The sequence below is a fragment of the Sardina pilchardus genome, chromosome 1 (assembly GCF_963854185.1).
Source record: "Sardina pilchardus chromosome 1, fSarPil1.1, whole genome shotgun sequence".
NCBI classification, from domain to species: domain Eukaryota; kingdom Metazoa; phylum Chordata; class Actinopteri; order Clupeiformes; family Clupeidae; genus Sardina; species Sardina pilchardus.
Window position 1 is genome coordinate 48,319,177 of NC_084994.1, and position 26,808 is coordinate 48,345,984.

General features: G+C 41.2%; 1 protein-coding gene across 1 annotated transcript; it reads right to left on the reverse strand.

The window, feature by feature from the left end:
• Positions 1-458: 458 nt before the first annotated feature.
• LOC134094013 (integrin alpha-L-like) lies at positions 459-26,308 on the reverse strand. The gene is made up of 31 exons (XM_062547373.1): positions 26,120-26,308; positions 19,374-19,494; positions 17,850-17,968; positions 17,303-17,364; positions 17,009-17,120; positions 11,260-11,390; positions 10,967-11,109; positions 10,645-10,825; positions 9,534-9,672; positions 9,330-9,403; positions 9,105-9,222; positions 8,701-8,843; positions 8,303-8,443; positions 7,557-7,754; positions 6,880-7,004; positions 6,237-6,391; positions 5,649-5,812; positions 5,236-5,352; positions 4,876-4,946; positions 4,599-4,743; positions 4,401-4,499; positions 4,143-4,222; positions 3,787-3,858; positions 3,565-3,649; positions 3,186-3,305; positions 3,027-3,074; positions 2,667-2,774; positions 2,461-2,562; positions 2,331-2,366; positions 1,900-2,010; positions 459-1,591 (listed from the first exon to the last, which is right to left on the reverse strand). The coding sequence occupies exons 1-31, from the start codon at positions 26,163-26,165 to the stop codon at positions 1,376-1,378; spliced, it is 3,582 nt and encodes a 1,193-aa protein (XP_062403357.1). The 5' UTR covers positions 26,166-26,308; the 3' UTR covers positions 459-1,375.
• Positions 26,309-26,808: the final 500 nt, after the last annotated feature.

Sequence of the window (26,808 nt, forward strand, 5' to 3'; positions counted from 1 at the left end):
CTGAAATCTGCTGGATGCATGCCTCGATATTACAGTTAGTTTACATCCAAATATTCAGATTTGAACCAAATTGATCTGTGCCTTTGTTGGGGCAGTGTACATTTGACCTTCTGGTATCCATTCACTGCCTGACCTTCCTCTGCTGAATCAGACACTCGAACTTGACATGTATTAAAACACGGTCGTTAGTTTGGTTTGAAACGTGCTGGGGACAAACATTGACGTATAGTTTGGTTTGACAAATGCTGGAGACACAATGTGCATTATACTAATGCTTCTCACTATGACATCTGTACCTGTGACTAATGTGTGTGTGTAACGCAGAAATGAGTGAGATACAGTATGATAGGATATCAGTCATTGCCAGATACATTAAGCTAAGACACATGGAGGTATCAGTCCTTTGAGTGCGTCTTAAAATGCTACAACAGGGAGAAGAGAAAGAACAGGCCTATTCCTACTGTATAAAAAGCTTTTAATTCATGGATGTGGTTGCATTGGGTGAGCCACTGCAACCCACACAAAGAAAAGTAATCACTTTTGGACAATGATATTTAATCTTCAAAAAGGCATCTGCAAACATAACAATATCACTAAATTATCATTGAAACTGTACAAAATACATTCAAGTATAACATGTTTAAAATTATACACATAAAACAATTATCCAGGTATACTTAAGAAACATCCATAAATGCGTTTATGTGGATATTTTTTAATAATCAGCCTTTCTATTACCAATGGAGTCCGGTTTTATAGCTCTAAAGATGATAGACTTTTACAGAATAGCTGGACTCTGGAGATTTTTTGGTGGTAATGGCTTGAGTGTGGTGACTTCTCCCTTCTTCTGATATGGGTCAACCCTTTCTATAGAACATCTGGGTGACCTAATGAAATTCACTTTCTTTATGTGGGTCCAGTGTTGTTCAATTGAACCGAGACGATCACTTATATATATATATATATATATGAATGAATCACTCTCTTGTCTCTTTAGTCTTCAGATCTTCTGTTATTTCACAACCCAGCAGATGACCCCTGGGTGGAGTGATTTTTATGTCCAAAAAGACAGCAGGAATATTTTTGGACATCCCAAACGTATCAAATATAAATGGTGATGAATGTTGTGACGCACGGTAATGGAGGACACATCCACATTGCAGGCTCAACCGATGAGCTCAAATCATGCAATGAAGTTAAAATTATTACGCTATATGAGGACCACTACTACTCTCCGCATTTACTGTATGGCAGGCTGGATTATACATATTTAGATGTTACAGTCATAGAGTGCGATTTCCTTTGAAGTGGAGGCAAAATGCAGGCAGTACTTGAGTTTTTAACTCAAATTCTTGAGAAACAGGAGATGACTACTTCACACGTCACACTCAGCATCTGCTTTCTGTGTCTCCTCCGAGTCGAGACCGGCGGGGGACTCAGTCACCGCAGAGGAGCCGTTTCCTGTGGGAGCCTCGGCCACAAGGGGCTTGCCCTCAAGTGGGTTGTCGTCCTCCTCCGGGTTTTCTGGAGTCGGCTCCTTGGCACAGTAAATATCGTCCTCGCCAAATTGTTTACGCTTGAAAAATCCACACTTTCAAGGAAACAGAGAAAGAGAGAGTGCGAGACAGAGAGAGAGAGAGGAACAAGTGTTTACTATGGTGACATCAAAAAATGTAATACAGTAATTTCCCGCATATAAGTCACATTGTGTATAAGCCGCAGGACAGTGTTTTATGCAAGTTAAAAGAAAGAAAACCATATTAACACCATATTAATGCCCCCCTGTATTAACCTCATAGCTGAAGAAATGTAGCAAAATCAATGTATAAGCCGCGGCTAATAGTTGGGAAATTACAGTATAGAATTGGACAAATGCAATATACTCAAACCCCACTGTACCTTGTATAGAGCTACTATAATGATAATGAGCAGGAGCAGTCCTCCGGTACTTGCTAATCCTATGATCATAGGTTGGTGGATTGGAACAATGAACTCATTTTTGCTTATGCCCTACATTACAGGAGAAAAATGAAAAGGCGATTGAACACTGAACATTACCATTGATAACCATTTATTAACAAAATTCCATTAGAAATGCACACCACTTGTAAACAATCCGTTTTAATGAGTGATTATTACGAACAAAAGGGTTGAACAGTGTGAAAGGTTACTAAACACTGAACATTACCGTCTGTGTCAAATGATGATTAACAAATCCCATTAAGCACGCAAACGACTTGTAAACAATCTGTTTGTAATGAGTGGGAGAACCTAGTTGTCTTAAAGACTTGCCCTTGCTCCATAAACTGAGAATACGAACGCTGCATTACCTGATCCTTGTGGAAGTCTTGAACTGCTCCAGTAACCTGTCGTGAAACAACCACCAGTGAAGATGACTGCAGACACTTGTGTGTAGCTGTATGTATCAGAACTCAACTATTTTAAATGGAACCAACTTACAGTTTGGTCACTTCCAGTCTGTTCGTAACGCGTTTCATTATAGCTGATCTCTGCAAAACTTTTGTATTCCTTCTTATGTCTCTTCTCATAGAATGTATATTCCTGAAAAAACACTATTGTGTCAGTGGATGATTCACATCCTTCATTTGAGCTAAGACAATTTAGGTATTACAGCCATGTAGAGTGAATCAGACATGGGGTCTCACATTTGGACTGAGGTTGAAGACGGCGTCCACAGTCAGTGTGAACAGGACCTTGTCAGAGATCTTTAATGTGGGAATGAAACACTCCACCATCTTGCAGTCTGTACAGTTCTGTGAAACAAACAAAGGCTCTGCTTGACTGAAAATATCAACAACAGTTCAAAAGTAAAGACAGCTTGAGGGGAATGGCCCACCAGACCAGAAGCCATTCCATTGCTGATATTTTAAATGCTGAAATTAAAACTGGTTACTAGTCTAGAATTTGTTCCACATTTCTCGATTATCTACAGTAAGGTACTTCGGTTAAGCAAGAAAATGTCCCTCAGATAATCCAGGTACACAAAAATGGCAAAGAGGTTTTACCGGAGTACTTGTGTCCTCAGGGGCACCGCACTGGATTGTGTCATTGACCTTGAAAAACAAAACGTTATCTTGAGTTCCCTTCCTAATGAGCACACGGAATATAAAATGCAGATGCATCAAGGATCATATTTTTGTGATGGGATTAACATGCAAAATCACCTCTTGTTTCAGACGGTCGTATGAAATGCTGTAATTACGGATTTCAAAGTTGTTGTCAGGTTTTGTTGGAAAGGTCAAATGTACTGTGACCGGCAGAGGCACCCTTCCCATGTTGGCTACCTGTGACAAACAGAATCAGATCTAAAGACATGGTGGTCTTTCAACAGTCATGTGAAGTTTGTGAATACAGCTGTAATATGAGATAATACAAGTACTATAGTACATCTTAAAATATGTGATATGAAAGATGTGTGGGCATTTGCAGTCACGCTGCATTGGAATGATGTACATATGATACAGGTGTGTAGATTACCTGATACAGGTGAGTAGATTACCTGATAAAGGTGTGTAGATTACCTGATACAGGTGAGTAGATTACCTGATAAATATGTTTAAGTCTTTTGGGTCCTCTGTCCTCTAATGAGTAATCGAGGTATATTGTTGAGGCCCCAGGGTTGTCCAAGCTTGAGAGGTAAACAAACACATACATGCATGTCAATTACATACGATGAACATATATGCTGTGGTAATGGTGTTACGTGGACAAGGTTTAATATGTTTCAAAGGAGACAAAAACAACATGAGGACTGAGCAGACTTACAACTTCACATTCAGGTTGACAGCAAAAAGTACAGGAAGGGCCTTTGTTACAGAATGATCCTCCCCATTGTCACTGTAAAATACAGTGTTCACATACATTTAAGCACCCACACATTTCTGTAATGCTTCAATGAACATTTCATGACAATTAATCATTTCAAGGATTCTTAATTGGGTGATCTTTTTCTAAGGATGTACATGGACATGTTGATGATTGATTTTGGAATGCAGGGCAAAAACCACATTTGTACAATTCTGTTCACACAAATTGTATAGCACACAATTTGTGTGAATAAAAAAACATTCACTTTGCTCTTGTTGCAGAGTGTGTATGAAAAACTCAGAGACAAAGATTACCTGTGTGCAGTGATATTAATCTCAAAGAAATCATTCCAATCTAGACTGGGAGTGATGTACAAGGACTCATTGAATATGGCCTGTAAAGACAACAAGAACTCAGGGAACTAGGAACCATTTGTCCCACATGGGCCCAAAGGCCTGCCTAGAAATGCTGGATTCCTAACCCATCTTTCAATGTCAATGGGTATTTCTGTGTGTGTATGTGTGTGGGTATCTGTGTGTGTGTGTGTATGTGTGTTGAATTGAAACACTTACCCAGCTGTCACTGCGGAAGACAGGAAGACTCACACCACAGATGGTGAGGTCGGTTTTGTCTGGGTCTCCTGCACAACGAGTCAGAGCTCTCTTGTTTTGCTTTTAGGGAATTAAAACAAAACAGGTCAGATCAAATAAACATTACTTAAAATGCAATGAATTTTGATTTAAAAAGTCAGCTGTTTCTATTGCTACTACCTTGATGGCAGTTAACTTTGCGTGAAACAGGCCTTCTGGATACTGGAAACGGAGGCTGGTGTTATAAGAATCATCACCCTCATTTTCCAGCTCCACTATCACATGTAAATACTGCTGATCAGTAAACAACACCAGTTTTGGGGAGCTGTTGAGGGACAAGAGTTTATTTTACTCACGAAAGCTGAGGGTAAAACCATGCTAAAGTGATACTATGGTGGCTCAGATTGCTGGCTGGGAGGTACTGCAGTATATGATGTTGCTTTGAAGAGTGACTCACGTGAAGTTGAAGTCCATTCTTAGCTTTGCCACACATGTGTCATTCTGTCCACATGATCTTTCAAAGGGCACCTGCCAAACATTAGTTATATGGTGGTTGGACTTCTATAAAAATGTCCAGAGCATTAGAGTAGACGTATTTTCTTTTCTTTAATACTGAACAAAGTCTGTGATGTTCCTATAATGACACTAAATTCAATCACTGGAACACACTGATAACCGCCCACTTCAGATGACCAAAAAATAAATAAATAAGTAAAAATAATTTCCATGCTGAAATACTACTACAGTATTTTGCTACTGAACAGTAATTCTCACAAAAAACACCGATGATTCTTAATGTTTGGTAATGAAGGCCTACCTCCATCATGGTCATTTTGTTGATGTCAGCATTTAAAATCCCAAAAGACTGCTGGCTCTCAGCTTGGGAGAAATTCACTTTGAGCTCGACAGGAGACAGTGTGTCCATTACACAGCTCTAGAGGAGAGAGACTCAGTAAGTATCCTACCAGTAGCCACTACTGCACATATCCACTTGACATCAGCACTGATATTAGCACCATGGCAAATTAAACATGTGTCGGGAGGAGGCAGTGGGTGATCATATTCAGAGAGGCCTGTGATGGTGTGACAGACAGACATTCACTGGGCCAGCTGAACCCACCATCATCCTGACAGTGGTGTGGTCAATACAAAGGATACCACAGTGGATTCATATAAAATGGCATCATTCATTAGCTGTTAGGAGGATGACAAGTTAGAGATGTGACCTACTGGCATATAGATGGTGTGTTTTCGGCAAGTTTCTGTCTTGTTTAGATGAAGCCTTGACCGAACGCTTCTCAAAGTGTCATTGTGTGCAAGGAAACCTCGGCTGTTTGGTCTTTGGGAATCAACAACCAGGTCATAGTCCAACTGAATCCCTGTGCTCAGTGCATCTGGCAACAGAGAAATAAACACAATGAACACAAGTTCACAAACTGCTCACATCACTCATCAGGTAACTAGAATGAGCAGCCTACACTTGTCTGCCTCCACCCACTAGGTCAGTATCAGTCTACCAAACATACATTTTTGTGAGGTCAAAGTGACTTTGACCTTTGATCGCAAAAATCTAAACAGCTCATCTTGAAAGATCTTTGTCATTCTGTGAAACAGAATTCACTAACCCATGATACATTTAAATGGTACAGTATCACACATCAACCTGTGATTTACATTGTGGCTCACAGATACAGTAGATGACATACAGATATTGTATCCTCTGGAAGCAATCATTGAAGCAAGACAAGATTCATGGGTTCACCCAAGATACGTATATCCTCATGTAGTCTAAATCCACTATTGGCTGTTCAAAAGTACCTTTTGTGCTTCTGGTTTGCTCTCTCATCTTGAAGCAGATGGTCACGTTGAACACAGGGAAAGCCTCCTTGTGCTCGACGCAGTCAAACTGCTGGATGTTGATCTCTGAGGGGCTGAATGAGAGGTGCGGCGACACACTAAAGACGGGCTTGGACCTGTGGACGATGTTGGGGTAGGAGACGGTTACTGTAGGTCATAAAACACACTGACTAACAGATAGGGCTTCACTACCTGTGGCTAACTGGTAAAAGCACACCTGCCCAGCCATTATGGCACCGTAAGCTAGTCCCCCTAGCAGGAGAGGAGTCATTGTATCCCCTAAAGAAAACCCAGCAACAAAGAGCACATGCTCCACTTCGGCATGGACACACAACTATGATAATCCCACATTAAATGTCTATCTGACATTCCTTTTTCTGTATATCTGATTTCAACTTCTTACGCCTCTGCCGTACTTCTACCTTCATTCACATTCTATTTCACTTACTATTATATGCCATAACAAATTACTGACATCTAACACATTTTTCACTTCATTGCAAAACAGAAGTCTTTGTTGTTGAATGACACAATTTTGAATCCTTTAAAACATAGATTGAGTCGGTGGATGGCCTCGTTCTGTCAGTGAACATTTGTGTCTTACTTTAGCAGAACCACCTGTCCACGAGCACCCACTGCAATTTCCGTCAATCCATCCGTGTCAGACTTCCCATCAATGGCCACCCCAAACTGCTGCAAACCCTCTGACAGCATCTTCGCTCTGATGCGCTGCACAGTTGGCAAAGTTTTAATTGAGAGACATGTTTTCACAAAGGATAACTGCTACTATCGAGAAAATCTAGTCAGGGACAGGGTTATGTGTCAGTGAATAAGATGCAAAGAAGTTCACATAAATGTACAGTTGTTCTTATAAGTTTATGAACCCATGCTAAAGTTGACTTAAAAAGTTGACTAAAAAATCCTCTTTTTGAAATTGATCTCAATGCCTTAATTGAATGAGGGAATATCCAACCTTTAAGGACACCAATTTTCTTTGTGAATAAATAAATAAATGTTCTTCCTTAAAATACAGGGGACACAAGTATGCATACCACATGTTAAATTCCCATAGAGGCAGGCAGATTTGTATTTTTAAAGGCCAGTTATATTATGGATCCAGGATACTCCATCCTGATAAAGTTTCCTTTGACCTATTTCAGCTAGCCTAATACCTGAGAGATGATCTCAAAGATAAAATTTTAATTCCTCTTTTCAATCACCTTTAGCATGGGTTCATAAACATATGAGCCCAACATTTAAATGAGAGGAGCAGTTTATTACCTGACTATACTTTTGGCGAATTCCCGTAGTTTTGTCTCCGAGGTAGATGTAGACGGCTCCTCTCTGGTGGTCCTCCAGTGGAGCTCCCACTGCCAGGTCTTGGAGCCCATCACCATTGAGGTCCCTGAGAGAGGCAATGGAGGAGGCAAACCTGCCCTGAGACGACTCCGAAATGTTCTGCATCTTCTCCAGATTGTTCTGTGGGTGAGGAATTCAATATGCAAATTAGTTCCTTGGATTGAAGGAAACCAGGAGGCCATTCATTACATTTGTCAGGTAGGCAGCAGGGCTCTGTTTTGGACTGTTAATTGTGTGACACTGTTTATGGCCAAACTATAAAAACTTCTCTTCATTTTACTTCCAAAAAATGCGATATAGTTTAAAATGGGAAAATGGTGATATTGATAGAGTAGCAATTCTACTCTCATTACCACACAGAAAGATTTTCAAAAAACAATTATTATTCAAATACAAAAGTTAACCCCCAGTTTAATTTTGTTGGCTGTTTTCAACCAAGGGCCCTATTAGATGTTTAGGTACTTTTATTAGGGAACAAAATTAACGAAATCGTTAACAATACCGTAATTTCCCGACTATTAGCCGCGGCTTATATATTGATTTTGCTAAATTTCTTCAGGCAGTTAATATGGTTTTGTTTATTTTAACTTGCATAAAACACTGTCCTGCGGCTTATACACAATGTGGCTTATATGCGGGAAATTACTGTACAATTTTCCCATAGTTACCTTTTCCGTAAGGGCGTACACATACATGCGGCCCTCTCTCTGAGGCTCATAATAGAGGGGAGCCCCCACCATGAGGAAGTCAGTGGTGCCATCAGAGTCAATGTCAAATGCACACAGCTCTGCTCCAAAATAAGATCCAAGCTGAAACACAAAGATAATCCCACAGTCATTATGCAGGTATACTCAAGTACTCACAAACTCATTCAGGTAAAGTGTCATGAGTGTTGTACTCAGATTTTTTAATCTAGCCTCCAAAACAAATGTGTACCTCCTCCCTACATATGACCAGTTGTGGGTTATTCTTTCTGGGGCATAACATGAAATGCTGTAACAAAGGTGATCATTCTCAAAAAATGATATCAACTCCCCATAGCCAATATAATCCAGTCACAACCAACCTGCTCACTGTCAACTCTTTGTGCGACATTCCATTTATCTCCAGTTTTGCTGAAGACAACGACCTGTCCCCTGTGTTTGTATCTGGGAGCACCCGTACAGTACAACGGAATGCCATTCTTCTTTCCAACAGAAACAGAGTAGCCTTTAAGACAATACACAAAAATACAAAAATTTGACAATGTGAATGCTACATATCTGCTGCTCTGAATAAATAGATTTGGGCAAATAATCAAATTAAAGATGTAAACAAAACACATTGGGTGGATGCACTGAAACTGACTTTTATTACGAATTCAAATCAGTGAAAATCTATTCAAACATCTGATTCAATGCAGTACATTTAATCGTTTGATAAGGACAGTATTATATTAGAGTAGTAGATATTTTATAATCATGAACTCACCCATGTAAGAGTAATTTGCCATGTTTGGGTCTTGAATTTCAATCTCAGGTAAATCCTTAATCTGATAAAGAGATCCTTTCCAGTTGTTGGATCCTACTGATCCTAGAATCAATGTGTCCTGTTGTGAAAAATATTGAGAGGCCATTTATATTTGTTCTGTAAATGATGTTATACTGTGTTAACTATCACACAGTATTTCTTCATTTCTAATCACACTTGACTCACCTCAGTGAACTCAGCACTCATTCCACTCTGTGAAAGTTCTTTCTCCCACGATCGAACCTGGTCCTGTTTAGAACCTTAATCACATCAAATTAAACCACATGTACACGTGAACATGAAAACATGAACAAAATGGATGCCAAACTGAGGACGTGACAATCTTAAAAGGCAAAAGAGTCATTGTACAATTGCATGAATTGTCATTACCTTCTATGTTGAAGATCTTAGTTTGTAAGTTTTTCAGAAGACCATTCAGCCCAGCATAGTCTTCAATGTAGAAGGAATTATTGGTTTTGGGATCTGATGCTAACTGTTCAAGTTTTGTCATCTGCACTTCCTTTCCAACCTTTTGGAAAGAAAAGTAATTATCAGCAAAATGACTACTGAATGACTAATGGCTGAGCTCTTGCTATGAGAACACAGAAATTCTAAATAGGACAGTTACGGTCCTTGATTATGATTGGCTGAATCCCGTTTTATGCCGATGTCCATAAATCCAGCACAAACATACAGTACACCTTGACCGCAGATGTTCTTTATTACTGTGCTACCACAGCTTGATGCAAAAGTTAAAATAGCTGCGCCTCAACATTGCTTGGCAACCATTCAGATGATTTCGGATATTTTTCAGATATTTTTTGGTGGAAGAATGATTATCTATTAATAAATCGTTACACACTGATTTTAGGAACTCTAACGTGTCATGCCTAACAATGCGCCTTGGCTGTTCTAAAATCAGTGTGACCTACGACCTGTCGGCAGTCTGGCTGTCACCATAATAAGCTCAATCTTTTAAGATTGAACATTAGTCTGGAGAGTCTGCTCTTTATTTCTACTGCACAAGAGGCGTGATCAATGGGCATACTTCAAATGACTCTGTACGCTTGGATAGTCCTTCAACCAATCAGACCAACGATCCGGGTGCACCTGGTGGATAAGCCAGTTCGTGATTGGACCCAGAAAACATGGACAGAAAGCAAGAGAGATAGATGTGAAGGTTTCCAGCCTGAGCTGCAGGGCAAAATCCAAATCGAGATCCAGATCAGTCTGGGTTTACCCAGCTTAGCCAGTCGGGGGTTATTGCTTAAATGTTTCCTAGAAAATCTGATCACATGTGAAGGTGAACTGGAAGTAACAAAAGCATAATTTCCCATTCAGTAGGACAAAAGTGTGAATGAGTACTATTTATACATAATTTGACTGTGACTTGTCAAACATTCTACACTGTGGCATATTGCTTGATCATCATTTGTGTTATTCAGTAAGACCCCACAGTGGGATTTTTAAAATATAAACAAAAAGAACATGCAATACATACCGCAATGACAAATCGGAGGATGTGTCGGTCTTCATAGATTTGTAAAATGCCTGTTTTAACGCCATTCACATTCATAGTTGCCATTTGTTCACGGTCTGAAGGATTGCCATCAGTGATGATGACCACAGCCTTTAATGCATCTGGAATGCTACCACTCTTTGGGTTGTCAAATAGTTCCTGCCTGCATTGCAAACAAATAGTTAACGATGTAAAGCAATAATATAATATAATATAATATAATACAATATATATAATTATATAATAGAATAAAAGAAAGTTAAAAATAAAAAGTTGAAAGAACATGGGAAAGAACAGTACTTACAGAGTGAAGCGCATGGCCATATGCGTGTTAGTCAAACCTTTCATATGTGGTTCATCATCCAGTTTTTTAAAGGCTTTCTTGTTTACATAGTCTTTAAATGTGAAAACTGTTTTGAAAATTGTAGAGAACTGAACTGCTGCAAACTAATTGGGAAAACAAATAAACAATAGAAAATTAAATATTTGCAGGCCAAGAACAACTGAAGTCAAACAATGTCATACATTCTTACAGTGAGTTTTTTCACTCTTAGATACAAAAATAGAAATAATAAAGCAAGGTTCAAATAAGTTTACTTGAATTGATGAGTTCTTCATTGTATTGATGATGGATTTGATGAACACTTTATTTTTTGTGAAGTCCTCTGCCCTCATGCTCCCGGATCCATCAAAGAGGAAGACTAGATCCACTTTTTGCTTTGTGCAGGCTGAGGATGTAATTGGTGGAATGCACGTAAATATACATTGTTTAGGCTACACAACAACAACAATAACATTATTATCATTATTATCATTCTTAATAATAATAATAAATATAGCTGCAAGCAGCAATGAAGGGGCCAAGCAATAGGCCGGAGTAACCACGGCAACTCAACGCTATTAGCTCAATGCTGCAATGAGGCATATGGCCATAAGCAGTCAGAGCAATTGTCATGTCCAATACGTCAAAAGCTACAAGCCAACTTGCATTTTTGTTAATTGCAGGTCAAAGGTCACCAAATGTCTTGGGTGTCCTCATGATCGGTTCACGAGTCCATATACCAAGTTTGGTTTTGATAGATAAAAAGGCTGCTAAGATATGTGCTCACTCTCTGTTTGGCGGCTTCACACCCCAGAGGTCAAAGGTCACCAAACTGCTTGGACGTCCTCCCGATGGGATCCCAAGTCCATATACCAAGTTTGGTTTTGATAGACGCAAAGGCTGCTGAGATCTGAGCTCACTTCCTGTTTGGCGGCTTCGCCGCGAATTTCGATTGGCTGCGACGGGCAAACGCTTCTGTCAATTGTTACAGAAATCAACACACTAACAAGGCATGGTCTGAAGATGGTCTGTGCCAATTTCGGTGAGGATCAGATGAAATTTGTGACCTCCGAAAACGTATTAGTGTTTTTGATTAAATCCAATATGGCGGCCGAATCAATTACGTCGATGTCAGAAGTTGCCATCTGTCCACATAAGGATCTTCCACAGTATTACTAGACATCTAGCCTAGAAATCTAGACGCCCCTAGCGGCAGCAAATGTAATTTGCATGACCATGGCCATATGCCAGTGCTATGAACTCGGAGTGATGTTTGAATGAATGTTATGCCCGTAGCCGATGTCCAGATAGAGTCAAGAGGTTTAAATGCACATTTTAACAGAATGCTACCGACGTGTGTGTCGGCCTGATCAGGCAACAGAAGCGCTAGGCAACCGCGGTTGTTGATTAGTAGCCTAGCCTAACCTATGCAACGTTACGTGACTGTAACAGCCTGCTTACCAACATGGGTGCATGTGTGTCGGACTCAGCTTGTTTATCCAACATGAACATCTTGAAACGGCCCGTTGGTTATATGAGACATCTTAATTTCCATGAATGGCAACACGTGAGTTTGTTAGCGACATTTTTTTCTATGCTGGACTGCTATGCTGGACTGGAGTAAGCCAGAGTGAGAAAAGGGGAGTGGAGTGTGGAAGGCAGGGGAATTGTGGGATTGCGGTAGAGTTGTATTTTGCTTAATTTAACGTTATCTTTGTCATTTTTTGTCCATAAACAACCAAACTTTGCACTGCACTCACGCATGTCCTTAGCAAGACCTGTGTCAAATTTGAGGTCAGTCGGATGAGCGGTTCGAGAGTTATGCGTGCCACAGACAGACAGACAGACAGAATGACACACAGACAGACGTTCCTTGCATTAATAGATAGATAGATATTGTAATTCTAAGCACAACAGCAGTTATAGGCCAAAAGGCATGTTTCTGAATTACAGCGCCCCCTAGAGGTCAAAGGTCGCCACATTTCTTGAGCGTCCTCCTGATTAGGTCATCAGTCCATCTATTAAGTTTGCTTTTGATACATGCAAGGGTTGCTGAGATATGAGCTCACTTCCTGTTTGGCGGCTTTGCCGCCAATTTTGATTGGCGGCTATGGGCGAACGGTGATAGTTCCGAAGACAAAAAGCAATGCGTTAGTAAGGCATGGTCTGATGATGATGTTTGTCAAATTTGGTGTCCATCGGACAAAATTTGTGACCTGTGATACGTTAGTTTCACTTTGGCTAAAATCCAAGATGGCGGAAAATCCATCATGGCGGAAAATGACGTCATAGGGTGCGTTGAACTCGGGCAAGTCAAAGGATTCCAACAACACCTGTTTCCCGAAAATCGGACCAACAGTTCAAAACTGAACGTGAACGCACGTCCAACTTTGACCTGTTGGTGGCGCTAGAGTGCTTGAGCTGCCGACATGAAACTTGGTCACATGACTCAAGAGACTGTCCCCAATCAGTGTGCAAAATTTCACAACTTTCGACCAGTCGGTTCTATGGGCTGCCATTGACTTCAATGGCAGAAGAAAAAAATCATACAAACACAATAGGTGCCTCCGCAGCTTCGCTGCTTGGCCCCTAATAATAATAATATAGCTGCAAGCAGCAGTTCAGACAAAGATCGTATAGTTAGGAAGATGAATCATAAAGGGGGTTTTCAATGGAATGAAATGGTGCCCACTTCCGCCTCCTATCTGGGCGTGATCAGTGACGAGTAATCGGTTTAGACCAGTGTAGAAGCAGCAGAAGCAGTGTGCCGTTGATAACAGGTGGCCTGCGCAATTGGCGGAGACAGGTCAGGTCAGGAGGGACAGGTCGTGAACAAAGTTATTTTTCTATGTATTTATCTCGCTGGAAAATACGATTTCAATGTGGGAATGTTAGAAAGACGTGTGCCTTGTTAGAATATGGGTTCGTTACTTGCATTGCTGAATGTAGGGCTAAGGGAATGGTCATAATCCGAGATAAGGTTTATTTCTCCCGTTTGCCTCCCGTTTGCCTCCTAAATGGGAGTGGCACTACGTCACAGGGTAACCGGAATTGACCCTCATATGACTTGTCTCGCTTTATAAACCGTCTGGTTCAGAAGGCCAGAGTTGCCATGGTAATGTAATGCTGTTACATCAGGCATATGCTTAGCAGTCACAACAATTTTGATGTCAAACAACCCAAGATTGGCCAAGACATAAGCTCACTTCCTGTTTGGTGGCTTCACCACCAATTTTGATGGCTGTTGCGGGTAAATGGTTTTAGATATCGTTCCAAAAAGCAAGTCTTTTATGAGACTTGGCCTGAAGATCATCTGTGTGAAGTTCCGTGAACATCGGACAAATTTTGTGACCTGTGAAAATGTTTTAATGGTTTTGATTAAATCCAATATGGCGACTGAATCAATTATTCACCCCTTGCCAATGATGTCATAAAAGTTCGCGCCACAGCGAAATAGCTAACTGGACGGCAAGAAGACGAGTCGAATCAATGGGTTCTGATGGGACGTATAGCGCTAGCTCAGAGATTATATTGAAATTTAACCTTCATAATGTCCTTCCACCACTGTTAGCATATTGTCTGTAATGAATCAACATCCGATTACTTGAAACAGATATATTTTGCTTTGTTTTCTTGAGTGTTTCGGGAGTATTTCAACCACGATTGCACTGTCATCTGGTCCGTCTACTTAGCTCAGCAAGGGTTGTTATAGCAACCATAAACTCTGAATGGGACGGCACGTTTAACGAGTTCAGTGCTAGGATAAACGTAAGCTAGGTTAGCTAATAATAGTGTTCAATGGCCGCTAACGTTATTTCATATACTGATATGTTATGTTTTGACTATGTTACATCTGTTAAGAGCATTACAAATAAAGTGGCCAAATCGGTTTGAAATATTTTAGCCCAGACATACTTAATATGGATGTTAATATACAGTAGGCTAATATTAGCAGTAGACTACGATCTAGCAGCCCTATGTTAGTGCTGTTATCACTAGTTTAATAACTATGTAAAATTGCGATCACAACCCATTTCACCTTACAACACATCTGGCATGTTTATTTGACTACCAGACGCTGACCAAAGTAATACATTGAACTACAAAAGATGTTAAAGTGAAGGTGTTCACTTCTTCATAATGTAATTTGCCGTACATCTCCTATCTTTCTGCCGTCCGTCATGGTGCCGTCCGGCGCTGTCACGTCACTTTGTGACGTTTCAGCAAGGGGTGAATATTGATGTCACAAGCTGGGATGGGTCAGACTAAGGACGTCCAACACCTCCCACCAGACACGAGCATGTTTTGATTCCAAACATATCAACAGCTACTGTACAGGCCAAAATGCCTTTTTGCTAATTGCAGCACCCCCTAGAGGTCAAAGGTCACCACATTTCTTGAACGTCTTCCTGATGGTGTCTTGAGTCCATGGGTGCCTCTCATTCGTCTTTTATACACCCTCCCTTCCTTCCTCGGGCCTCGTCCTCACTGATCTACATGAGGAATGATGGGGCGGCAACAATGGGATAGTCAATCCAGTGTTGGTCATAGATCAGTGGGAACGAACCTGGAGGACCAACCCAGTCAGCACAAATAGAGACAAATACGTCTCCGAGACGCCTGGAAAAGATCTGAACAGCTTAATTACATCGCGTTCCATTTAGAACGTCTTATTTTGATCTTACAAACAGCGGCGGCATCTCACTGAGAATGTGTGTCGTAGTTCTAGAACTTTATCATATTTAATACCTTTATAAGATCTTTGTAAGACGTTAGGGAGATGGATGTCCTATTATGACGTATTGATGAGCATCTGGGATACGGCTGCTAAACGCTGTTTGAAGAACTTAGCAAGACGTATCAGATACGTCTGCCAGATGAGCAAACGCTCTCTAGAATACATCTGCAAGACGCCTTCCAGACCTTTTGAACACATCTGCAAGACGCCTTGCAGACGTTCTTGTGCTTACTGGGAAGCATCTAGGATCGAGGAGGGATGTTGAGAGGCACTCAATGTGCCAAGTTTGGTTTTCATGCATGTAAGGGTTGCTGAGATACGACCTCACTTCCTGTTTGGCGGCTTTGCTGCAAATTTCGTTTGGTTAGGGACAAATGGTTTTAGGTCCGAAGATGAAAAGCATGTCCTGTGGGAGTTTGTGACCTCTGATACATTTTAAGTGTTTTTGATGACATCCAAAATGGCGGAAAATCCATACGCTTGGTCCAAGGATTCAAACGATAACGATTTAAACGATTTTTTGAAAATTGAAGCAAAGGGTCAAAGGTTAAGTGCGTGAACATTGCTGTTGGTGTTGGTGGCACTACAGCGTTCAAGGTGGCGACATGAAACGTGGTGGAATAAATCATGGGACTGTCTCTAATCAGTGTGCCAAATTTCACAACTTTTCCCCAGTCGTTTTATGGGCTGCCGTAGACTTCAATGTCTGCTGGGCCCCCAATAATAATAACAAATGTAGCCGTAAGCAGTGATTGAACAGTGACCTTATTCCTTAACCTGGAAATATGTATCATTCCAATACTGTTTTCAACTTCCGTTTATTCTGTTTACATGTGCATTCTCAGTAGCTAACTAGAATATGAATAGGCAACAAACTTTTCAAAGTTATTTTTAAGCGGAGCCTAAGAAAAGATGTCGAGAATGAAGAAGAAGGTAGGCTACATTTTGAAGCGAGGAAGAAACATACGTTAGACAGCATAGTAGCGACATATGTGGCAGCATAGCTTAGTAGGCTAGTGATAAAGTTACTATGGAAACATTCAGGGAAGGAACGTTAGAACTTTCATTAATCAGAGTATGCTGCGTGTCATGTAAACGGGAATATGAACAGAGTATTCTTTTATTAACTCATGTAAACACCTTATTCTGAATATTGTCAATATTCAGAATAAGGTCCATATTCTGAATATTAATGTCCATGTAAACGCACTCATTGACACTGACATGAACATGGCATGACATTCTGTCACCCTGTTATGTCTAAAGAAAGAGTCTGAGCTGCAAACCTTGAAAAGCTGAGGTGATGTTAGAGACCTGTCCTTTGCTGCTCCACTGATAACAAATGCTGTTGAGATAGGGAGTCCCGTCACACTCATGACTCCATGAAGGACTACAGGCCTGAAGGGAAATTAGAGAAACATCATCTAAACACACGTCAGGATTTCACAGCATGCACAACAAACACACACAGACAAAGTCACACAAGACATTTTCACTTTATCATCTTTTTCTTGTCTTACTTTTAGATAGTCCCATCATTCTAAAATACATTTTGAAGGGGGGAAAAGCGGTGAACTTACAGTAAACTGGACAGTTGGTTTTGCTCTGACAGCAACTGACATTCCAACTGCCTTGATCAAATCTGAGTTGGAAAAACAGTGTAACTGATGTGACACATGGGTCTTATGACTACATAAAGACTCTAAGCAGGCAGAGACAGAGCACAGATAGACAGCCAGACAGACAGATTACTAGTGGTGGGGAAAATTTTTTATTTTGTTCAGTATTGCGATATTTTGTGCATGCAATTATATTGATACTAGTACAGTAGCTCAAAGTATCGCAATACTTAATTACAGAATTGAATTATCTATTTTTACTCAGGGTTTACTCTGATCACATTAAATTGGCTTATTTCGCTTATAAGAGGGAACTTGAGCCATTTTATTGTGCATTCAACAGCAATTTTAAATAGCTTCACAACCACAACCTGTTATACACTTGACACTTTCACATCGAAAAAGGTAGGTATTTCGGTTTTCAACAAAAAGTTAATAGTAAGGACCTTGACATGATTACTATATCAGATTACTATACAGGTCAAGAAAGGCAGATGACTGGACAGACCTTTAGAGTCAGCCTCTGCTACACTCGGTAGTGGAATGGGATGGCAGTGTGGACTTGCATCATTACAGATGAAGACCCCACCAGTTCCATTGTTCTGAAGTGGTGCACCGACAACAATCCTGTTCATGGAAAAAAGATGTTTTCTCACGCATAGTCCAAATCCATTGATCAATTATCAACATTGTCTTTCTACAGTATCTGGGTGCAATGGCATGGATTGCAAGTCAAACTGACATGCGCTGTCATTGCAAACATATTCCAATCCTACTTAGAACTACTACAAAAATGTACACTCATCCCAGTTGTTTTAAACAGGATTGCCCCATTGCATACGTGGACAAGTGTTACTTTAAGATGTGTGGACAGTCTTTACAGTTAACACACAGCACAGAGGAAGGAGACTGAAAAGGCTCATTAACCTCTGCTATCTAAGATATCAGATATTAACTCACACACAGTTACAGAGGAAGAAGGTTAACAGTTATGATACGAGTCATCACATACCACGACGATACATATCACACTATCCATTTTGTCCGAATTCAGTGGAAAGCACATTCATAAATACCACTTAGTCCACTAAAATGCAGAATGAATGTGAAGAGACACTCCCACCCACCCACCCATCAACATATAAGGGTGACAAAAGCTGTAAGAGAAATGCTAATAGTTTTGGGCTGAGTAACTTATAACATGTTGTACAACAACCTAAAACAAAGCCCAATACACATACCTGCACATATGGGCAACTCCAGCATTATGGATGAGATATTCAGAGTAAAATTGGAATAATAAATAGATTTATAATGCAGTAAGTTCAGCTATAACGAGAATTTGTTTAACAGAGTCAGGGAAAATACATTCGGGTTCTATGGACTAGTTAATCCATTGGTAGCCTTAAAGACCAAATGGGCCATCGCTTATGGACGGCCATAGACTCCTGGATGGGACACCAGTCCATCGCAGGTAACTCCCAGCAAAAGCTGGTACCCACTTCACAGCTGAACTCAGACAAAGCGGATGACATGCCTTGTCCAAGGGCACGATGTGTGACATCAAATCATCTGGAACTTGATCCAGCAATCTTACAATTTGACACATTGCCTGCCAAAATATTGGTAGGCAATATACTGTACAACTTCTCTCAATGATATATTATCAATATGTTTCCGACTATTATGGTGGCCAACGTGCCAGAAGAGAACACATTCATTTCAAACTATTTTCATTATGCTAATAAAACATGACAAACGTCTTTTGAGCCAGCTCCTACATTATCCCATTTGTTTGCACATCCAACACCATGGCCTACCTGTCGCCACAAACGACCAGTTATTTGTGTCAAAGAACAGGATTCCTATAATCAATCAATCACTTATAACATTCCTCCTCCATGTTTTGGGGTGAATCCCCCACTCTTTCCCTCACCCTCCATATAATACAAGATTAATATGGGCATATGGGCGGTACTGTATTGGGTTTGGTTTCACTATGTCCTTTAGGATACACTTGACTGCCACTCACCCTTTCTCTCCACCAGACTGGTACTGCAACGCCTTGTATCCAAAGAAGTCTTCACGGGATCCCGATCCATTATAAATCTTGGGTCCTACCATGTCTATGTTAAATCCCATACAAAAGAACACTGTAGGGAAAAGAGAATTGAGCACTGATCAGTACTGCTTCAACATAATAAAAGACATGAGGTACCTGAAGTTAAAAGTCCCCCACAGTGCAATTGTGCCTCTCCCACTAGTGTCATTCTAGACCCTCAAGAGATCAAACAATTTTGTAAACTTCGGTGTAGACGCTTAAAAATAATGGAGTTCTAAATGTTGGCGTCACTTGATGCAGTCTGCAAGTGCCCTCACAGGCGTTGCACTCATATGTGAGAAACTCAACAGAGGAAGGCTGAGGTGATGGTGTGAAAGCAAGCAGAGTCTAGCCATTGCACACCTAAGCTGTGAAAAAAGTGCTCATCACTCACAGGCAGACAATTCGATTTTGAAACGACAGTTGCACCATTGGTAAGCAATGCTTCTTATTGCAGTGGTGGTGGCCTAGGGTGGAAAATGCCGGAGGGCATTTCAGAAGTGCAGCCTCTGACGACTGTTGTCGCCCTCCTTCTCAAATGCTGAGCCAAATAAAAATCACCTTTTACACGTGCACAGCTCACTCCTATCCTATGAAGAAATGTTGAAGGGTTCCCTAGAGAGATTTTCTGAGTGTGTGTCCACATTTTTCTATCCTGCTTCTGTTACAAATCAGCGGGGACCAATCACAAACTGGCTTATCCACCTGGTGCACCAGGATCATCGCTCTGATTGGTCGAAGGGCTATCCAAATGCGCTGTCATTTGAACTATGCCCGTTGATCACGCCTCTTGCAGTAGAAAATACAGAGCAGACTCCCCAGACTAATGTTCAATCTTAAAAGATCTAGCGGAAACAGCGAAAGTGAAAGAGAAGGTGACCGCACACGACAAGAAAAGTAGGCTAAAAAAATGCATCGTCTTTGTTTCAACCGAACAGAAAAGCTTTCAAGATTAGTCCTCTGGCGAAGACAGCAATTTTCCCAGTTATTTACAAAATAATTTACTGGAGCGCAGATAACCACTCTGCGCCCCAGCGGCACGAAAAAAGGTGCCGCAAAGGATTATGGGTAGAAGGGAGCTTGAAGTGTACATCGATGCTGCCTTCAAAATTGACCGTTATTCAGGAATTCTAAGATATCTTAGAAGGCAGCGAAAATCGTTATTTCGCTTTCGAACGGCCTTCGCTGCCTTGCTCTCTAGTTAGATATCTTAGAAGGCAGCAGTTTTTCCCGATTCGAACGGAGCCTGTGTGCCCTAGCTAACTGTATGCTAAAGAAAACATAGGTGGACAGTTTGAAAATGATACAAGCTTCTTTTTGGTAACTTGCTTGCATACATCCATATTTTGAGGTTGCATATCTGTTATACAATCACTATAATGTGCTGAGTGTCATATTCCCACCATCACCATACGAGCTGTCGGCTGATTAAATTGATAGGCTACTGAAGTTTGAAAGCACCCAATTCAATACAACCAATACAACAACAAACAGGAATGGTTTTACAGGTGGTGGTAACGGGTCATTTTTCCCATCTTTATCTTTCTTGACTGATTTTTCACTAGCTTTGCATTTGGTTTGGGTCAGTGTTACTACTAGTAGCATAAGCCAGTATCTGGAACCTACAGAGGTTGCACACGTAGTCCAACTCCCTCAGAATGGCACACCAATACTTTCCATTGCCAGAAAGATTGCTATGTCTCTCACTGCAGTCTCAAGAAGAGATTCCAGGAGATGGGCAGTTGCTCTAGCAGAGCAGGGCATGGTGGTAGAAGGTCCTTAACCCAGTAGCAGGACCAGTATCTGCTTCTTTGTGCAATGAGGAACAGTAGAAGCTCTAGAGACCCACAGAATGATCTCCAGCAGGCCGCTGGTGTGAATGTCTCAGACCACACTGTCAGAGACAGACTTCATGAGGGTGGCCTGAGGGCCCGATGGCTCTCTCTCTCTCTCTATATATATATATATATATTTGTGTGTGTGTATTTATATGCATGTGTGTGTGTGTGTGTGTGTGTGTGTGGAGGATTACAATGAGTCAACAGTTACAATGAGTCAACAGTTATAGGCTAGGCCTACTGCAGTGAGTGTTTTAGGGTTAAGCTTTGTGCCTAGGCTGGAGTGCCAGTAGAGAAAAAGAGGCCTACAAAAGAACAATACTTGACAGTGATCGTGTTTGATCCCTGTTCCAATTCTGGCTCAATCATGCACGATTCCATTTGCTGCCAGCTATTGCTACAGTAGGCTAACTGGCATTGGAATATAACATAAGCAGATCTTGAAGTAAACAGTCCGGGTTTCCCAAAATCGTTAAGAAGCTCTTAAGTCCTAAGAACTTCTTAGGAGCGTTCTTAGAACATTCTTACAACGCTCCTAAGAAGTTCTTAGCACTTAAGAGCTTCTTAACAATTTTGGGAAACCCGGCCAATGGCTGTAAGGTAATTCATTATTCGTGTGGATGTCCAGGTCTTCTCCAGCCTCATTACAGGGCTGCTGCTTGTGAAATAACATCTGAGCATTTATTAGACTGTCCTGTGTAAGTTAACATCTGAGCATTTGTAAGTTGTCTACCCTCTGTGTTAACATCACAGAACAAGATAAAATGCTCTGTTCAGCCATTATATCAACCCTTTAAAGAGGGGTGGGGGGATATTTATGCAATCACTTATGTTTGCATTATACCGTATGTTTTTCATTAATCAACCTTCACTTCGCTATCGAGGAGGGGATTTTTGTAAATTATTGCAAAAGTAAAGGACATACTCTTACACCCGATGCATTATGATGCCAGATACAACGCAAGTCATGTTCCTAGCTTACACCCAACGCAGTGATGATTAAGTTGGCAAGTTGGAAGGTAGGGTAAGGTAACTTTAGTTAGCACATTTTTGTAAGCACAGAGTGCAACCCACAGCCACCTCCACAAACAAGGCATTGACCCATAAGGCAAAAGAGGTGTAGTCGCCAGCGTAGCCATAGACAGAACGGGTAAAGACCAAGACAAGAACAAACACATTTAACAAAATAACGAATGACAGGACATGACATGACAAATGACAAGACAGGAGATGCCTAATGGAGTGGCGTAATCACCAGCGTGACACCATGTTGCAAGTTGTCAAATGAACATTGCGTACCCACAGGCATGTTGATGATAAAAAATATGTGGTCAGATGAATGATCACAAAGTGCAGTTTTAATGCCACTAAAAATAATAACGCCACTGACCAAGAAAAACCTGGTGTGAAAGGCGTCCCTATACCACAGCTCTTTCGAAGGTGCACTGACACAAAATGTTACAAATTGGCTCTACTTTAAAGTGTAACTGCACCCTAAAATATGTTTTTTGAGCTGCTGATTGATTGAAATTACTCATAACTGGTGAACTACACTATTACCAGGGTTAATATTAACAAAAATTGTGTTTCCCGAGAAAAGTAACATTTCGTATGATTTTGTATTGGAAATATAGCTCTCCGCGCCCTCTACAGGTTGAAACATGCCATGGCATTTTGGTCCAAAATGCTATTGGAATGCTGAAGTAGTCCTGCACTTCTCTGGCGAGTCTACGTCTTGGGTCGTTACAAATTAGGAATGAAACGCCCCAACACCTGCTGCCCTGATTAGCCTATACCTGTGATAAGCCATGTCTGCAGCACTCATTCCCAGATTGACACGAAATCACCATGGTTGATTGGCTGCAGCAAGGCTGCACTCCCTTGCAAATTTCCGAACGTCCTGCCCATTTTGAAAGCCTTTTTCAGAAATGTGAAGTGGGTGGAGTTATGGGGTGCAGTTACACTTTAAAGCTGCAGTTGGCAAGTCTGGTAGATTGAGGGGACTTGGCCAACATTTTGTATACAACTCTCATTGTGTTTGTTAGTGACTGTGCACAAACTGTGATTGACAGTCATATCTTCCAATGATCATACAGCCCTGCCTTTATTGGACCAGAAGAACCAGGAGCTGTGGATTTTTGTAAAACAGATAACAGGCTCTAGGTTGAGGTGGAAGCGCAGGTTTTTTTCTAAAACCGGCTGATTTATGTTGTTCTGTCGGAACATACCGTCGGTTTCAGTGTATATGATCAAAACATTTTTGCCCACTGCAGCTTTAACCAATCTTCAGGTGACATCATATCTTCAATCTGACCCTGAACCAAACAACCCTTTTTTTCCAGTCCTCTGTCTTTAAGTGTGTGTCGCGAGAAACTACTCCTCTCCTCCTACTTCAGCGGTGTGGGCCTGCTATCCAAGGGCTGCCCATGGCAGTCTGAATGACGTCAGAATGTGCAGATGGTGCCGGAGATACAGCATGACGACTCCTCAATGCTTCAAAGGTCGACCTGTTCACATCAGGAAAGAACACTCATTGCATGCTTCTGAAATCACCACAGCAACCCACCGCTGTGTCTGGGCACGATAGTGCATCCATGGCCGCAAACACTGCTGCATAGATATCTTTTCCCTATTCACACTTATTCCAGCTATGGACACAATGCACCTGGACCACCCACTTGGTAATCCTTATCGCCAGAGGCGGACATTCCGGTTCCAGAAAGCAAAAGTCCTGCCATGCAGTATATTCTTTATACCTGCACTTAACACAGGTGATGACACTAATTATCTGGTCTACCTGGCAACTAATTAGGATGAGCTAGTGTACTAAATGAAGCGCTTTGGGTTGCACTCTGTGCACGTGAAATGCGCTATGTATAAATAAACATTACTTACTTACTAAATGGTTGGATCAAATACTTGGCAGGACTTTTCTGAACCCGGGATGTCCGCCTCTGCTTATCGCTCCGCACTGGTCGACACACATATGGACGTCAGATAGACGATGCTCTGGGACCGGCATTGACAGCTGCCAGCATGCAGGAACATCCTGACACAAGCTCAGGGCTTAATGTGGAACCCAGACCAAGAGAAATGGCAACTGACCGCCTGGCCCCTGAACAGGCAAGAATGGCTATATAGGTGTTTGGCAACTGGTGTGCTGATTTCCTTTGTGACCCATTAACGTATCCTATCGAGTCAGAGCTAACTTTTTTAATTCTTCTGTTTGAGAGGGGACGGTCCACCTCTACCCTCAAGGTGTACCAGGTGGCTGTCTGCATGTCACACAGGAAAGGCAGGCATAAACATCTCCTGGTTTCTGCTCAGCGCCACAGACCTTCAACAGCATCCATACCCCCGTGGGATCTCACAGTGGTGCTAAAATCTCACACTAGTGTCCCCTTCCGAGCCCCTAGATGATACTGAGCTCAATATACGGCCCCTCAAAACTGCACTTTTTACCGGCCTTGACATCGATCCGCTACGAAAGCTCGAACAGTTGTTGGTCTGCTAAAAGGCTTAGGCAGTAGGCAGTGGACCATAGCCTATCAAAGCAAAGACACTCCTACTGAGTGGAGGTCATCTCCAAAGCCTCACGTGTGCCTGGGAGCCCACTCAACACAGGCACACGGGCCCAACCAGTTTTTTCCTCTCAGTTTTAAATGACTAACCTTACAGAACAGGTAGAAATCAGGCTGAAGCCCTCTATAGTCTTGATCCATCTATAACTACAGCTGAATCTTTACTAACATCCTGCCACATCTACAGTAAGATCACAAGATTCAGGCAGAGAATACCTTGTCAAAGTGTAGCTCAATAGTATTGGCAGGAAACTTTCAGCAGGACGTGAAACAGAACTTCTTCTGTAGTGTGCATTTCTAAACTGATATGGGCATGGAGGCCCTGCAGGTCGAGTTAATGAAGTCTCTCACACTGAATATGGTGACCGCAAAACCAATGAAACAGTAAACTAGTTTACACTCTGCTGATAACAAATGCATTGGTCGATAGAGGGCTGGTTGTGAATATCCAGCCAAAACAAGGCAATACACTCTTTAAACAAATGTATTAGAGACAACACACACTGTGCTGCCCTATCCTCCTGACAGAGATGTGTAAACGAAAAACACAAAAATGGTGTTATTTTCAACACATTCATATATAAGGGGGTAGATGTAGCAAGACAGGTGGCAGCACCAACATGAGCGGCTGTAATGGGGTTGGGCACTCTCATCTGAAATCTAGTCATATCAAGCGGGTGAGAGAGGGAAGGAGAACTGCCAAGAGAGAAGCAAGACTACACATTTGACTTGAAAATCACAAGAAAGGAACGGAGAACAATGCTCAACAAAACAGGAAGAGCATGTGGCAAAATGAGTTTTTTTTTCCTTCTTTAAACATGTGAGTATGTTTTGCACGTTAGAGGCCTTTAACTTTAAGTTGAAGGCTGTGGTACGGTGGAATCTTACTTGGATATTTTACCCCATTCAAATCTAAGGTGTATGCAATGAAATAATATACAGATCTTAAATGAACAATATTTGAATGCAATGCAGACATCCAGTGCACTGGATTTTCCTTATGAGTGCAACACACATTTCATTTTAAAACATCAGGACAGAAATCAACATAAACATCACAGGGGAAGCAGAGAAAGATCATATTGATGGATGAAATGGGGAAAAAGGAGCATAAAAGCAACCCTGTAGCCCCTGCTAGTGTCTTTGCTGAGGCTAGAACGTCTGCTCCGACAATGCCTCTCTCTCTCCCTCCCTCCCTCCCAGAGATATGTACAAACAAGGATTAAAGTAGCACCACGGTAAAACAAAAGCCACCTACCTGATGTCCACAGGAGCATCAGATGGAGAGGTCTTATCATAGCCATCCTCACCACCGAGACCTCACAGAGAGCCAGGCCAACGCTGCTCACTCAGCAGCAATGTGCTTCCTGCGAGCTTTGCGCACTTTCTCAGGCTTCGGATACTGAAGACATGGGCGTTGCACAGTTCTTTGGTTTTCTGCTTTTTTTGAATTCACGTAATTTCCTCTTCTTCTGGTATTTCTTCACCTTACTTCAGCAGTCTTGCCACATCATATAGTGGCGCCTATCTCCTAAAGCCAGCGGGGTGGCCACAAAATATGACTTTCATGCATGAAAATAACGAAAATGATCCACAGTTTTCAGATTCTTTATCATTATTATTATTATTATTATTATTATTGTGCTCTTTGTTTTCCAAAAGTGATTTATTTGAAGCTTTGTGGACACCATACAAACAAAGCATGCAAAAAGGAGTAAACGTCAGAACTAAGTTGACAACATAAGGAATGTCTTTTTAAGTTTTGTTGAATAAATAAATGTGAATTTTGCATGTGTGAAATTTGAATATATTGGAGTATTTTGTTATTCTGTGTGGCCCTATTTGGCCATTTGTTTATTTAAATTTAAAATGTTTAATTATATGATAATGAACATCATCTTTGTAAAAATAAAATGATAATACAATAGCAGATTAAACAGAGGCCAC